The sequence below is a fragment of the Typopeltis vanoorti genome, chromosome 2, assembly GCF_054136105.1.
Source record: "Typopeltis vanoorti isolate ZY-2024b chromosome 2, IOZ_Tvanoo_1.0, whole genome shotgun sequence".
Lineage (NCBI taxonomy): Eukaryota > Metazoa > Arthropoda > Arachnida > Uropygi > Thelyphonidae > Typopeltis > Typopeltis vanoorti.
The window spans coordinates 67709743-67725983 of record NC_143550.1 but is presented as its reverse complement, the minus strand read 5'-3'; the positions used below and the strand labels follow the sequence as shown (position 1 = coordinate 67725983).

At 34.4% G+C, this 16241-nt stretch overlaps 1 protein-coding gene across 1 annotated transcript in view; it reads left to right on the top strand.

The window, feature by feature from the left end:
• Nucleotides 1-16241, top strand: part of ArfGAP3 (ADP-ribosylation factor GTPase activating protein 3) — a 234546-nt gene that overhangs the window by 162244 nt on the left and 56061 nt on the right. The window contains exon 9 of the mRNA XM_090401616.1: nucleotides 12781-12993. Within this exon, the coding sequence (XP_090257742.1) occupies nucleotides 12781-12993 (213 nt within the window). The remainder of the gene's footprint in view (nucleotides 1-12780; nucleotides 12994-16241) is intronic.

The following is a 16241-nucleotide window of genomic DNA, read 5'->3' as shown; positions in this document are numbered from 1 at the left end:
TGATAGTACTACATGAAAAAGTTACACCATTACTAACTTCTGATCAATAATTTTCCTCCAGATTAATCTATTTGTCAAGACTCCAATATTATAAGATCTTATATTTCTGCCATTTAAATTTATTCAGTTGACTTCCTACCATACCAGCTTTGATTCTGCTATCTATTTCCATATTTAATTTACCATCTTCACTAAAAATCGTGCCTAAGTATCTGAAATGCACATATGTTTTGCTGCAGCTATCCTAAACCCACTTGCTGGATGTATTTTTGCATTAGTATTTTACTCTTACAGTAGTAAACACTTATAATAGTCCTTCTCACTTAAAAACTAAAGACAAGCCCTACTGACGCCCATACATCCAGTGCTATTAGAATATTGCTCTCATGTTTGGGGTGGTCAAGAGGATTGCAGTTTAGCTCAAAGATGATCCCTCTCTTATAGATTCACTTCAACCTCTATCTTACAGCTGCAGTGAGATAGAGGGATATATCTATAGAGTGAGATATCTATTCTACAGGTACTTTGACAATCATTGCTCCACTGAATTCAGGTATCTCAGGGAGAGGGGAGGGAATATGGCTAAATGAGGTCAAGGGTCTCTGTCAAAGCCTAATTTTCACGCTGACATAGAATTATTCCAATTTGTCATGTATTCAGGTTATTTTTTATGAAAAGGAAAAATATACAAGCAACTGGATCAGAGTGCAGTGGGCTCCCCTTTACCCCCTCCCTGCTCCCCCAGCTAACTGCTATATGGAAACTGTTATATTTGAAAACCAAGCACTGAATGCAGCCATACTAATAGTTTGGCTGTGCTATGTTGATAATGTGCTTTCTATCTGGCTCATTCGATACATATTAGCACATCTTAGCAGCCAACATCCTAAAATTAAACTTCATCATAGAAGAAGAAAGCAACAATTTCTCCCCTTTCTAGATACACTAATGGCACAACTACTTCCTAATGGCTTATTATCCTTTTCCATTTACAGAAAACCCATTTATACAGGAAGGTATTTACGTAAGCATTCATGCTACCACCCTTCCAGCAGCACTCTCCCAACCTCAAGAAGTATGGTTGCATTAATTTGCAAAGATCTAGGAGAGAGAGAGTCATTTTGAAACCCGATACTCTGATTTCCCCAAATTAACTTTATGGTTATTCAGCCCACAGAGGGTGCTATATAACAACATTAGTTCTGTTTTAGTTACAGTTTGAATTGTTTTTACACAATTATTTAATTCAATGCTATGCACCTGTCACAGTTATTTGTGCATCTGAAGATGCTGGGTAGAAAACCAGCAAAATATTACTAAGTTCAATAAATGTATTTTTTCCTGTCTTGGTGTTATGTATACTGTGAAGAGTTATTATGAATGAATGCAAAAAAGTTGTTCTATGGATCTGCTACAAGCTCAAACTGAGTTTGAGCTTGTAGCAGATCCGTAGAAGCATGATTTGACTATCAATACAATATAAAATACATTTTCTTATGATATTGTGAAAAGTTGACCTCATTTGACTAATGTACTATATGAATGTTTTGACAAATGTTATCCTGGTTTTTTCCTCTGGTGGTCATCTCATCCTATCGGAGGAAATAATCATGTGACTGAGCAATCAGTTGATCACCGAAATACCAAAATTATGGACATTTCATCCAAAAAAGAAGATAATCCAAATGTATAGCAGTCCTAATTTGCACACAAAATGGTAATTAACAGAATCTGTTGTTAGTCACTATTTCATTATACCCCCCCCCCCCCCATTGGAATCTAAAAATGAGTCAACTCTCCACGTACCATGTTGCAGTTGTCCTTTACATGCTCAATGTAGTAGATGTAGCGTAAGTAATAAATAGTATCATTCCATTAATTTTACACAAATGAAGTAAAATTATAAATGCCAAAACTGTCAGTTTGAGTTAATTCTTATATATATATATTTTTTTTTTTTTTGAAAAAAAAAAAGGTAATTTTCTAACAACCTTTATAAACATTGTCCAAGAGAAAGACTTAAATTATATACATATATATGAATTTTTTATTGTAAATATATGAAATAAATATGGCTTTTTTCTTCAAAGTATAGACTGCAATCATTCAAAGTGGTAGATGATTTTCTTCACTCTAATATAATACCATCACATTTGGCATTGGAAAATAAGTTCCCAGCTGATCTTACTCAAGAACTGTGGTGATTGTTTGCTCTGCAGTTTTATAGATTTTTCTGCTGAATAAATCTGATATAATCCAATAAGAAGGCAGATCCTCTTTTTAGCTAAATATTATAATTTGCAAAAGTAATGTATATGTCATACAATGGATAAGGAGGAGAATCTAGTTTTTAGCATAAATGGACAAGGAATACTAAATACTTTGTTGATATGTTTATATGTTGCATGCATGCGTGTAGCACACACACACAACATATGCATTTTCTCCCTCTCTTGTTCTTGTTGAGAGGCTTATACGCTGGTTATACATGATAACTAATAATTAAAGAATTGACAGCGGACACTAGAAAGTCCCTCTCTTGGATGTGTATAACTTTGGGTAGTCAGCCCAGGTACATTTATGAATTTTAAGTATGCTCTTATTTCTTCTAATTTATGATATCATTCTGTTCTGTTCTGATTTTTAAATGTATTAACTGAATTTTATGCAAATTAATGTAATACTCACTCACTCACTGACTCAGTTCAAGGCATTTGTGCACAGTGATTTTAAAATCCTTTAGTAGAAAGTTATATGAGAAAGTTTGGATTTTTGTAAGGTGTCAGTTTTAAATGCTTTATGAATGAAGGCAAGACAATAATAGCTTATAAATGTTTCAACTGTATGTGTGTTTGTAGGTACATATGTGAATCTCACGTCATTGGACAATTGTTGTGTTACATATTAATGACTTATTAACTGAAGCGTTTGTCCTTCTGTCCCAACTGAGCATCTAATGTCATCTGATAATTTCATATTTGACCAGGCCAAACTAAAGAAGGCTATATCATCCTTATTTAAAAACACTGGTTTCCCCCATTGCAGAAGTTTTATACTCTCCCACTGTTAACTGTGAGAGTTCACAATTTATAGCATATGGAATGTCTGACATCTCAGATACAAGCTCTTTTGTCTGAATGAAGTGACATTCCCTCCTTATCATCAAATTGTACTATTTAGTACTTTTTGATCTGGAGAGAGCTTTTTATTTTAAATACATATACACACAGGATGAAAATTATTGTTACGGTTTCCATGGCCTATAATTTTCAAACTGAAACAACAAAATAAAACTGCTTACAGAATACGAAAGTGTAACTAATAAAGTTTTATTACCTATAGAAACAATACTGCAGAATGCTAAACAATTTCAATATGTGTGCCTTTTGTGACACGTAAGATGTCCAAGCGATAATCAATTTCGCTCCAAGTGTTCTCCATCATTTGGGGTGTAACTGTTTCTATCACAGCAACAATGAGCCCAATATGGTGGTGCTCCATCTTGCTGGAGCACCACATTTGACTGATGATCTTCCAACTGGGATAACAGATACAGCTGTAGCATATCCAGATAGTTCACTACTGTCACTGTTTTTTTCTGCAAAAAGGATCCCAAAAAAACTTCTGAATATGACAAAGCACACCAGACATTCACATTGGACTATCTCTTTCGAATACTTGAATGGCTTGAAAGTTTTCTGATCTCCATATTCTACAATTATAACGATTTACCCTCCCTCATATACAAAACGTTGCTTCATCACTAAATATCCATCTCCGAAGGTAATTTTCATCAGCTTCGACATTTTGACAAAATGTCTTGGGCACATTGGATATGGCAGGGTTTGTTGTCTGGCTGTAAAGCCTGCACAATCTGCAATTTGTAGGCACAAAATTGAAGGCAGTTCTGAACAATCCTCCAAACAGTTATTTGTGGTATACCTAACTGCAAAGAAGCTTATCTAATTGATTTTTGTGGGATTCGATAAAATGCTTCCTGGATTCGATCTGCATCTTCCTGTGAAGTGCTGTCTTCCCACTCCTTTTTTGGTGCTGAACACTACCACTGTCTTGAAATTGCTTTAACCAGTGTTGGATAGCATTACCTGAGGGTGGATGTTTTCCATACTGAGTTTTGGAATGATGTTGCATTGTAATAATGGACTTTGTTTCGAAAAACCAAAGCACGCACATTGTTTTCTATTTTCTATTGAACAGTCACCAATTTGAAGTATGACATCATTATCTCCCAAATGAAACTTTTTGAGTTATACTCTCGTGTTCTGTAAGCAGTTTTATTTTGTTGTTTCTGGTTTAAAAATTATAAGCCAAGGAAACTCCGACAGTAATTTAGAATCACCCTATATATATATATATATATATATATATTATTTGATTGCAACAGATTTACTCGGCTATATGACATACGAGTAATTAAAGAAATTTAATGACCAGAATCTGAGAGTTACCATAATGGAAAAATATTTATTATTTGAACAAACAACTAGTTTTGTCTTCTTAGAAGACTCCATCAGGTGCATAACATGAAAAGTGAAATACAAACGTATACATTACAAGAGAACAACAGTTATAAATTAACTTGCAAATGTATTGCTGACATTTAAAGGTGTTCTGGATGTCATAGTATTGTTGGACATGTTCATGCTGGCATGATCCCAAAGTTGGATAGCTGAAGAGTGACAATCAGTAATCTCGGCTTCTAGTCATTAAATTTCTTTAATTATATATATATACAGTCATACCCCGACTTACGCGAATCCGGAGTTACGCTGTTTCTTATATGTACGTATTCCTGTCCCGCTTCACGCCTCACCACTAGTAGTATCTTTCAGGCGCCGGCCGCATTCGCCAGTGTCGCACATGCTGTGAACAAGCACTGATGTGTTTCATGCGGTCTCCAATTTTATACACGATTTTTATAGTCTACAAACCTTGCAATTGTTTAATGTTATGTTCTTGATAAAAATTTTATCACATAAAAAATAATGTCATCCAAAAGAAGCAAGTCCGATTCTTCTTCAGCTAGCATGAAAATAATAACATTGACTTTGGAAACAAAACTCAACATTATTAAGGATTTTGAAGGCAGAATGAAAATTTGTGAGCTAACAAAGAAGTTTGAACTACAGGAATCCACGGTAAGAACAATCATAAAAGAAAGGTTTACAGATTTTGGAGGACATAGATTCTAATGAGGAAGATAGCCACAAGGCAAGGAATAAGAAAATCATTTGCTTGCTATGAAGAAATTTTGCGTGACAAGAAAAAGACATTATGCCATCAGACGAATCTATTAGATTTTATGAAACCATCGACATCGAAATAACTTTCTTTTTTTTTATGTACGAAAAATTACAATTATGATTATATTTCTTAAAAAATATAGGTGGTTTTGTAAACCTTTGGTCCCAATTGTATGTTTGTATATATAAATTACATGCAAAATTATATCCCGAGTTACGCGAATTCGACTTACACGTTTTTTGTTGGTCCCATCTACCACGTAACTTCGGGGTTTTACTGTATATATATATATTAAATTGCTTTAATTGTGTGTGTGTGTGTGTGTAATTAAACAAATTTAATGACTTGAAGCCGAGATTATTGATTGTCACTCTTCAGCTATCCAACTTTGGGATTATGCCAGCATGAACATGTCCAACAATAGTATGGCATCCAGAACACCTTTAAATGTCAGCAATACATTTGCAATGCATGTATATATATATATTAAATTGCTTTAATTGTGTGTGTGTGTATGCACACATACACTGCTCGGAAAGAAGTCAGTGGGCACCATAGTATGAGGAACAAACAGCCATGGTGCCTTAATAAGATGTAGGATCTCCTACTTCACCGTGATGATTGCAGCAGTGGGAATTTTGGGTCGTTCTTCCTGTAAGCATGTAATGAAGTCTGGACTGTCATGTGTTGGACATCCCTTGACCTCACCAGATGCTCCAGGTGTTCAGTAGGGTCGAGATCAGGGTTCTGTGGAGGCCAATCAAGTGTAGTGACATTCGTATCCACATGCAATTACAGCAGCAGCCTTAGGACACAGTGCATTGTCACTGAAAGAGACAATAATCAGTTTTATAGAAAAATCACAGAGTAGGAAGCATTGCATGTTCCAGAATATTGATATATCTCTCAGAATTCAGTGTTTATCAAAGGTTCGAGGCCAAACCAGGAAAAACAGGACCATACCATCACATCGCCACCTCTGAATTTCATGAACCACTACGAACTGTGGTAAGAGATGTTCACCGGGCATCTGCCACAATACACACTCTTTGCACCACTGAAGACGATACTGCATGTTGGTTCAGATAATGTGGGGGTTACATATTACGATCCTTCCACAGAAACCTATGTCGTGTGCCTTGGTTCTGAATGTTTTTTTGTGTGAAGATTCATGTTCCAATCAGTGTCCATAACTCTGCATATAATGCGTCAGCTGACATGGTGGTGTTTACATATTATCCTTTGTAGCCCTATGGTCACATTCAGTGAGTGTGATGGGTTTCTACTCGAGACATCTGAGAGAAGTTAGAAGTGCACAGAGTCAATCAACTTGCAGTTGACTCTGTGTGCTTCCATCTTAGTATAGTATGACTGTTTGTTAACGTGGGATGGCCCAATTTGTCAACACTTTACCGAATAGATAGGCCTACTACATGACATCCTATCACAATGCCTCTTTCAAACTCTATCAGTTCTCTAGCAGCCATTTCACTCAGACAGCAGTATTACACTGACTTGGAAGCATCATATTCCTCCAATTTATACCAGCTACAAACATGACTCTTTGTATGGCACGATGTCCCTTATCCATTGGGGATGTCTGTTGACTTCTTTCCATGCAGTGTGTGTATATAAAGGTCAACGGACAAGAGCTGGAAGAGGTTAAGAACGCTATATCTATGAAGCAACACAAGATTTAGACTGTAGAAAAACAATAAGATCTTGGATAACAGAAGCAAAAGTTAAACCTTCAGGTAATGGACAAGATATGGGAAAGTAAATCAGTGAGCTTAAAGCTGAGAATGCTGGAAACATGCATATTCACAAATGCTTTCTGCGGTTGTGAGACATGGGTAATGTTCAATGACTTCTGTGGGACAAATGTTGGCTTTCAAAAGAACAGGCAATTTTGAGGTTTCATATATTTAATATAATATTCATGTTCATTAATTCTTTTTTTCACAGAATGTCCTCTCTGCCAAAAATATGTCATATTACATTCACAAGGTATCTGGTAAATGCCAACTAATGATAGAGGTGACAGTTTGTCTTTTGTAGATGGCAACAGATGAGAAATTTTGTTGATAGGAAAATATGTGAGAATAAGATGATACTTCTTCAAAATTGAGGTTTAAATATGAATGCCTTTTCAAAGAAAGTTGCAAAGCCCATTTACATTGGCCAAATCTTGTAGATAGGAAGTTAGTAATGATGTAAATTTTTCATGTAGTACTATCATATCCTGCACACCCCTTGACGGTACATGTCAGGAATTTGATGATGATGAAATCTGAATCGTTACGATTGTCTCGCTCTCTCCCAAAAGTTTGGGAGATCTTATTTTATGTAACCATCAAAAATAGTTTTTAATAATATTATTTATTAATATTAATTTCTAGCACATGGCAACAGTTTTAAATTGGTAAACCACTGACTTCTGTATGTACCTTGTATTCCTGTTTCTTTGATTTGCTTGTTTCCATATGCTGATGATGTACTGTTATTTTCAGTACAAAATATCTGTACTTTCATTTCATTAAAGTTAATTACTGTGGTTATCATTTAATTTATTGTTTAAAGGGAAGTCATGTTTCCCTTATGTTTCAATTTATTTATGTTCTATAACAATACAGAGTGTTTCAAATGGATGCATACCACTTTTCAGGTAAACAGAGAATTACTTGGAAGATGTGCAGAGTGAGTGTCATAATGTAGTGAAACACATCAATTTTTGGTCACGTAACTTTATTACAAAATGACAATGGAACTATGTAAATGGAACTATCAGTTCAGTGTTGCAAAGTGCAAGGTTCTGAAATTTGGTATGTCACAATGGAATGCATAGTGTATGCTCAGTGAGAGATCTTGTAATGGTGGCAGACAAGGACCTGAAGTTCAGGAGTTACATTGCACAAGTTGTGAAGTCATCACACTGATTATGGCGAAGATGCAGAGGACCTTAACATGCAGAAATAAAGATGTTATGGTTCCAATATATAACACCTTGATTAGGCTTATATGGATTGTTGTGCACTGATTTGGTCACCTGATTTTCATGGTAATGAGGATATATTACAAAGAGTCCAGAGAAAATTTACCAAAGTGTAACTAGTTTGAAATGTGGGATGTGAAGACAGGTTGAGAGAATGCAATTTGTAAAGCCTTGCAAATAGGAGAAGGATAGTGTAGATATGATTGAGACATTATTTGGTTAGATCTTGTCACAAGGTTAATGTGGAAGAAATTTTTCATGGAATGGGAGAGGGGGATAGAACAAGAGGATATCTTTGGAAACTGTATAAGGATTGGGGATGAGTTATTTGCATGGAGGGTGGTTGGTGAGTCAAATGCATTGCCTGACTGTATGGTGATTGTGGTGAATAGTTTAAAACACAGTTTGATGAATGTTGTGTAAGTGTATCTTCTGTGATAAATGTTTAGACTCCATGTGAGGTCTGTTGTTAATAATTATCTCACATTTTTCTTCAGAATCCTTGCCCAATATCCCATCCATTTTCACACTGTGTTCCAATAAAGCTTTTGCAACTTAATACTTCCAACTCATTCACCTGTATTTTTTTCTAGTTTCATCTCATCTTTTAGATAGCTAATGGGTCTGCCTGGAATGTATACCTTACTAAAGTGATTGCTTAATAACTCAGTTATTTCTGAAGAATGTAATACTTGCCGACCTTCTTCATTCCTTAAGGTTATTCTTTTATGATAATTTTTCCTTTTACTTACCACATAGTGATAAAATTTTCTTGGATTTTCCTTAGTCTGTGAGACTGCTTTTCATAGTCTAATTTCTCTTTCATCATAGCTGTCACTCTCTTGACCTGCTTTTTTATTCTGGCCTTTCCTCCTAGTAGTGGATCTACAACATTTTCATGCTTCAAAGTCTTGTTTATCAATTTGACTTCCATATGATGTATTCTCTTGATTTTAGAGTTGAAGTCAGCTACAGCCTCCCTCAAACATCCTTTGACTACTTCCCATGGACCACTAATTTTTCTTTCATGGATAAAGTTCTCACATGATTTGCCACCTCACTTGGTAAAACTGCATAATCATTTTCTCCATATATGGCAACCAAATATATATACAGATTTATATAATTTATGTCTATTCTCAGATGCTGTTACTAGATTCTGAATCCCTTCTGCTTAAGGTCATTATCCCTCAATGTCTGCGCAGTTAGCTTAGTGGCTATGCGCTTCGCAACCATATGCCTGGGGAGGAGTGTCCTAGATTCAATTCATGGCGATGATATGAGTCACTTAAGGATCTTCCTCAGCCATAGCCAAGTTAGCTGGTCTTGGGCATGGACAGCAGGGTTTTCCCTCCCAGTTTATCTGGGGTGGCTTTTCATCCCTCAAGCAGGCAAACTGGCTCCATGAACACACAGGCTGCACTCATAGAATGTAGTACTTAATCCCTCGGTAGGAGGGCTCAACCAGTCCTAAGGGGCAGTCGAGGAATGGGGGTAATCCCACACGAATAAATCAAAATAAAAAATTTCTCAATAATTGTAAATTTAAATTCTCTTTCCCTCATCTTGTAGACTTTCTTTAGTCTATATTCTCATAGCTATAGTATCTGTAATGTATCATTATAGGTACATGTGATCTGTGCAGTTTGAGCCTGGCCTGTAGTAGCAACCAATTATGCATTATCAACTTATCAACATTAGCAACCAACTATTGTTAATCTCTGCCTCAACTCATTGGCTGTATTACTCATGCTGCCACTAGCATTCAGGATTACACATCAACAGTACTCTTCCATCCTTTGTCTTGCCTGTCCTTCCTGAATACATTGCACCTATCACATTCTATTCCTATAAGGATATCCTATTCTATTCAGCTCAGGTCTCATTGATGCCAATAATTTTTAGTCTTGTATCCTTTACAAATGCTAAAAATTCATGTTTACTTCTGATGCATATGGCATTAGTGAACATGCAGGATAACCAGCCATTAGACTGATGTGTATTCAAGTAACTGTTAACAGCTGACTTATTCAAATAAACACTGAGTTGATTCATCGACCAAATTCCTTACCCGCTATTGGAATCATTGCCTTTCTTATTTGACAAAAACTGCTCAGAATTCTCAAGATCATGCCTACCATGTTATCATTTTCTCTACCCCCACATAACAATCCCAATTTCTCACTATTTCATATGCAGATTTCTCACTGTCATCTAAGGTCTTATGTAGTCCTATCATACTCAGTTTCCTTGACTACTGTATTCACTCTTTTACTGAACTCCAGGTTTTTCTAGCATTTAACACCAAATTCATATAAGTGAAGTTCATCCTGCACTTGCAGTCATCTCTACCTTAAAGGTCATTTCTACCATTAAAAAAAAAAAAAAAAAAAAACTCCATGCATCAATGTATGGCACACCATTTCTTCTGCATAGCCTGTGTATTATATCATTAGCAATCACAGTCCTCCTCAGTCCATTCATCATGTCATACCTGGCAAAAAGCTTTATAACTTCTTTTTAGCTTCTTTTTAACTTCATTGAACAACTCTTTCATATTTTCTCTCTTATCTCCTTTCAAGCCATTTGTTCTAACTAATCTCTTCTAGTTATTCTGCTTTCTTGCCTGTGAAATCAATCTTGCTATGAATCTTTATTCCTGCACAACACACTCTTTTATTTACTTGTCTAGCATGCTTATAATTACAGAATCACCATATCATTTTTCACCTTTTATGATCTTTCACACCCTTTTTTTCTCCCTTGTATTCTCTGGTCTTTTTTTTTTTTTTATGTTGAGCCTATACCCAAGAGGTTGATTAATCAACCTATAGTATTTTAAATATCATATATGGGAATAGTATTAGGAAGTATCCATCACAGCTGTGATATTTCTGTAATTGTACTGAACTTCTCTGGTTTTTGTGATATGCCATATCACATGAAGCTACTCCTAAGAAAGTTAAAGGGGCTAACTATCTATATTCTGATGTCATTACCTGTGATAACTAATTCAACAATTAAATATAAAAATATTGTAAACATACTTCAACAATGCTTGCATTTAATTAGAACACTCAAACTAAATTAAGCTATTCTCAATATTAATAAAAAAAACTTTTTGTCTTTGTAACAACAGATTCACGACTTTCTTAGGTTGATCAGTTTCCAATGGTAAAATTGTTGCAAAATTCACTACCCAATTCAGAAAAACATAATTGGTTTTTCTTAGTGGGGCATTGAATTTTGCAGTTTTGCAAATCACTTTGACATTGTTAAATTTTTTTGACACTGTCAAAGTGATCTTAGTCTTAGATCCTAAAACTTCAGCTTGTGTATGAAATTTCTCACATGATGATTAAATTCTGCTTGAATTTTCAAATGAGGCTCTCATAACTGGCAGCTAAAAATCTGGACCTATTTCATGCAGATATGATGCTGTACTTTCATGTCTCTCAGTGAAGTTGTCTGTTTTGTCTACAGTCATGTCTCAGGTGGTTAGGAACTTGTTTCATGGCAAGTTTGAATATTTTATTCCATGTTTTAACTTTGGAAAAAAAAAAAAATTGGAGATGTTTTAACAGCAGTAGCTGTCAGTATCATGCTAAGCTCCCTCCATACCATTGGAACAACAAATGGCATTGATGAATGTTATTTGCTTAAATAATTTAAGAGGAGAAATGCCATCCTCTTAAATACTGAGCACATCAGTTGCAACATATACAAGATTCCAGATCTGCTCTTGATCTTCCACTTCACATGCAAAGTACAACAGATTTTTAATGTTTTGTTACTTACGCAGAGCAGAAGTATACACTGTTCATACACTTAGACTGTGCAGCTGTATCTTTAGACAGGATTAAAATCACACAAAATGCTGCCCTTTGTGCGACAACAGATGATTAGTTCCACCAAAATGCATCCCAGCAAGTCATTCTAAACATAACACACTGTCTTTGATAAAGGAAAGTACTAAATCATATGGGTGCATAACTTGTCTGTTACTTAAGGTGGTAATGATGTATCTGCCTGTTCTTGCTCACTCATGCATATGAACAAAGCTATCTTACTGGACAGTAACAGTGGTATGCACACACACGCACATTACCTGATTTTGATGATAATCCTTATGCAACATATTTACATAAAGCATACTTAGCTTATACAAAACTCTCCTTCCTTATCTCTCCCACCTGGAGGTTTACAAAATGCATTACACTTGCAAGTTACTCTACATAGGGAAACAGGATGCACAATTCCAATAAGAAAATAACATATTAAATTCTTTCATTAGTAAAACAAGCCTTTCTGATTATGCCCTCCAAATGTGTCACAGAATTAATTGGAAAGGCAACAAGTCCCTACACTGTACTAAAACTTAGTTTGAAAGAAAATTCAAAGAAAAAAATTTTTTCAATTTTTTTTTTTTTTTTTTTGCTACACATTTAATATAATTGATTTATTATATTATAATTTTTCTTTTTACCATTAATTGAAACAAGACTTTTATTATTATTAATTAGTTTGAAAGACAAACAAATTTATCAAGATTTGAAGGGTCAAGTAGCATTTCAAGTGAAGACTATTTTGGAGAGTCATCCTCAAGACGTACTGCTGCTGCTGTCAATTACAATGGGCCTAATCTTTATGACATTAAAGAAGGAGTGAAGGATGGTGTTACAAAAGTAGCTGGAAGACTGTCTAGCTTGGCAAATGGAGTTATGAGTTCACTGCAGGTAGAGAAAATGTTCTATCATGAAATGTTCTAAATATTTGTCTTCAAGGTCTGCTTAATTATAAAACTTAAGTTATCACATCTATTGCCCATCATATTTTATTATCTTGTGGTTACACATATATTTTCATAATATTATTGAATTATTTAATATTATTATTGAATATTAAATTTATATGAAAACATTTTCATGTAAATTTGGAACATTGCAGTTCAAAATGAGAAAAGCATTGCCGAATAATGTTCTTTCTGGTGACTTGTGGAAACATAATTATCTTACCTATTACCCTCACCTGATAATTTGCATTAAAACCATGTCATGAGTGAGGTAAATATTCCTTGTGTATTATTGAATTTGAAGCTCAGAAACAAACTATATATTGAATTTTCAGTATATGGCTTGTTTCTCCCAAAAGAAAATCCTGATATATATGCCTTTCAAGAATGTCTGGAGATTAACTCAGGTTGACCATTAGTATTTGAGATAGAAGATGGTTTTGTTGCAGTGAAAATGCAAGGAAATTTGTCCAGGCTTGCATTGTTGTTGGATTAGTTTCTATCTCTGGTTAGTATCTCCAGTCAGTAGGATATAGGTTCAAATCCTACTATGGTTTGTGAATGTTTTGATGTGTAGATGATTTTCATTGTCTGGTGTGATACCACCATCCTACTTATTGGTGACATGAAGTCGGTCGGAAAAGTTTTGTGTTTGGCTTCCAGTACTGGTCTCCTGAATTATTTCTTAGCACAAAGTCAGGCTAAAATGTGTTGTGAATTGCCAATGTTTTATAGAAGGGATATAAAAAAATAAAATATTTCTTTGTTCATCTGGAATAATTCTTCTTTGCACTGCTCTTTTTGAAACAATAGAATTTTTGAATTTAACTCATGAAGCTTCCATTTTCAAATGTTATGTTGAGTGCCCCATTTAGATTGATGTCATATTTTTTGTTCCATTTTCATTCCATTAGTCAGTATGTTTTACTCAAAAAATTAGTGTTAAATACCCACAATACAGTTGTTTACTCTCACTATAACAAGCTACTAAAAATTTCTTACTGAAGCTGTAGGCATCTATAGGTACAATGCTGTCTAAAGAAAATTTAGTACTACAAACTATCTATGACTATAACAAACTCATAATTAGGTTTAATGGAAAGAAAACAACACAAAGAAATAAATGAACTCAGGTTTAATTGTTGCAATATTTTATCTTTATTATGGAGGCATCTAGGATATAATATAAAAATTTTAATAACACACACACAATAAGTGGAAGAAGTTCGCATCCTAAGAGGGGCATCCTTCTATGTGTGCTATTAGCTAGCCTTGGCTGTTCAGCAGGAAGGCTAAGAATTAATGCTTCCCAAATCTTTTATGACAATTTCCAAAAAGTCTTACAAATTTGTATTTGTTGTGGTGACGCATAGTAATTTTTTTTACATTTGATTCAGTGCAAGGTATCCAATACATTTTCAGCTAGACCTTGACTGGATGTATTTGTGTTCTTCTAACTAAGAGATGCACTAACAGAACATGTTAATGTATCTCCTAATTTGTCCATAATATGACATTGACAAACCTGGAACACAGAGGAGAGGGAGAGTGGGTAAGGGTAACTAACATCATATGCAGTTGGAAGTGCTGGCTACTTTTTTTTTTTTTCCAAGAGGTGCCCCAGATAAAGGGAATAGTAATAGCATTACTATAATCAGTAATACATGACCATTAGCAAATAACGGTAACTGTGAGAAAACATATAAAATAGGTTTTCTCAGTATCTGTTTCTCATGCTGCCACAGTAAGTGAAAAAAAAAAAAAAAAAGACATTTAGGTTTCATTTTTAGAATGAATATAAAAAAATTATATCACTTAAGAAAATTAAAAAGAAATCTGTAATACTACTTTCTAAACTTTTCAAGTTTACATATCCACTATTATTATTTCAAATTCTGAATGCTCCATTAGCAGTTTTGATGTAAGCCAATTACTGCTGTCTGCCGCATGCTGTAGGTGTTGATGTTTCATGATTGGCTGGCTATTTTGAAGTATGTTGCAATATTTTATCTCTATCACAGAGGTATCTGGGATATAATATAAAAATTTTAATAACACATACACACAAAATGAGTCGAAGAAGTTTGGATCCTAAGAGAGACATCCTTGTATGGATGCTATTAGCTAGCCTTGGCTGTTCAGCAGGAAGTCTAAGAATTAATGTTTCCCAGATCTTTATGACAATTTCCAAAAAGTCTTTCAAATTTGTATTTGATGTGGTGAAGCATAGTAATTTTTTTTTTATATATTTGATTCAGTGCAAGGTATCCAAGATATTTTCAGCTAGACCTTGACTAACTGTAATTGCGTATGCTTGAGTGCTATTTAGAGATAAAATGATATGTGTCCTCTTAGTCTTGTCCTCTCAGGCTTTTCCTCTTATTGATCATATTTCATTATGACAAAATCAGTGAAAATTGACAAAAACAATAATTTGCAATGACCACATGCCTGAGTGGTGGTTGCAATAAGTATGGAAAAATAAAAAAAATAAAAAAAACTGTTTAACATAAAGCATGCCATAGAATCAACATTACGAAAAGAAAAACTGACAATTAAAGTGAACCCCCCCCCCTTTCTGATTTCTTCACTTGTCAGCTAAAAATTCTCCCTCATCACAAATGAGCAGAGAAGCTAATTTTTCAAGCCCTGATTATATATACATATATATATATATATATAGAAGAGGGCACTGTTTAATATATATTCCTCTCTCAGAGACTCCCTCCATTAACATTCTCACCAACACTGTTTCTGAATCATGCCTTCTTTATAGATAATTCCAACAGAACTTGCCATTACCATTTCTCCACTTTCCTCTCATCATGTATGTGTAGTCAGTCAACATCCATGCTCATTTTGATGCCAAACTTATTGAACCACCTCATCATCTATGGAACAGCCTTCCCTCATACCATTTTTTTCAATCAATGCAATCTCCATCTTTTCAAAAAATATTTAAGAAATTCCTTTATTCTCCTTAACCACTTGCTCCAATAATGCACTGCTGGGTTATAGATTTTTTTTTTTTTTTTTTTTTTTTACGTCTCTTGTTTAATATATTAGAAAAAAAATTAGAATAAAGAACACATATTATTATTTTATTTTGTTTATTATTATTATTATTTATTTATTTTTTTATTATTAAGCAAACCAATATTTTTTGTTAAGAAATAAGTATTTGTGAAAGTA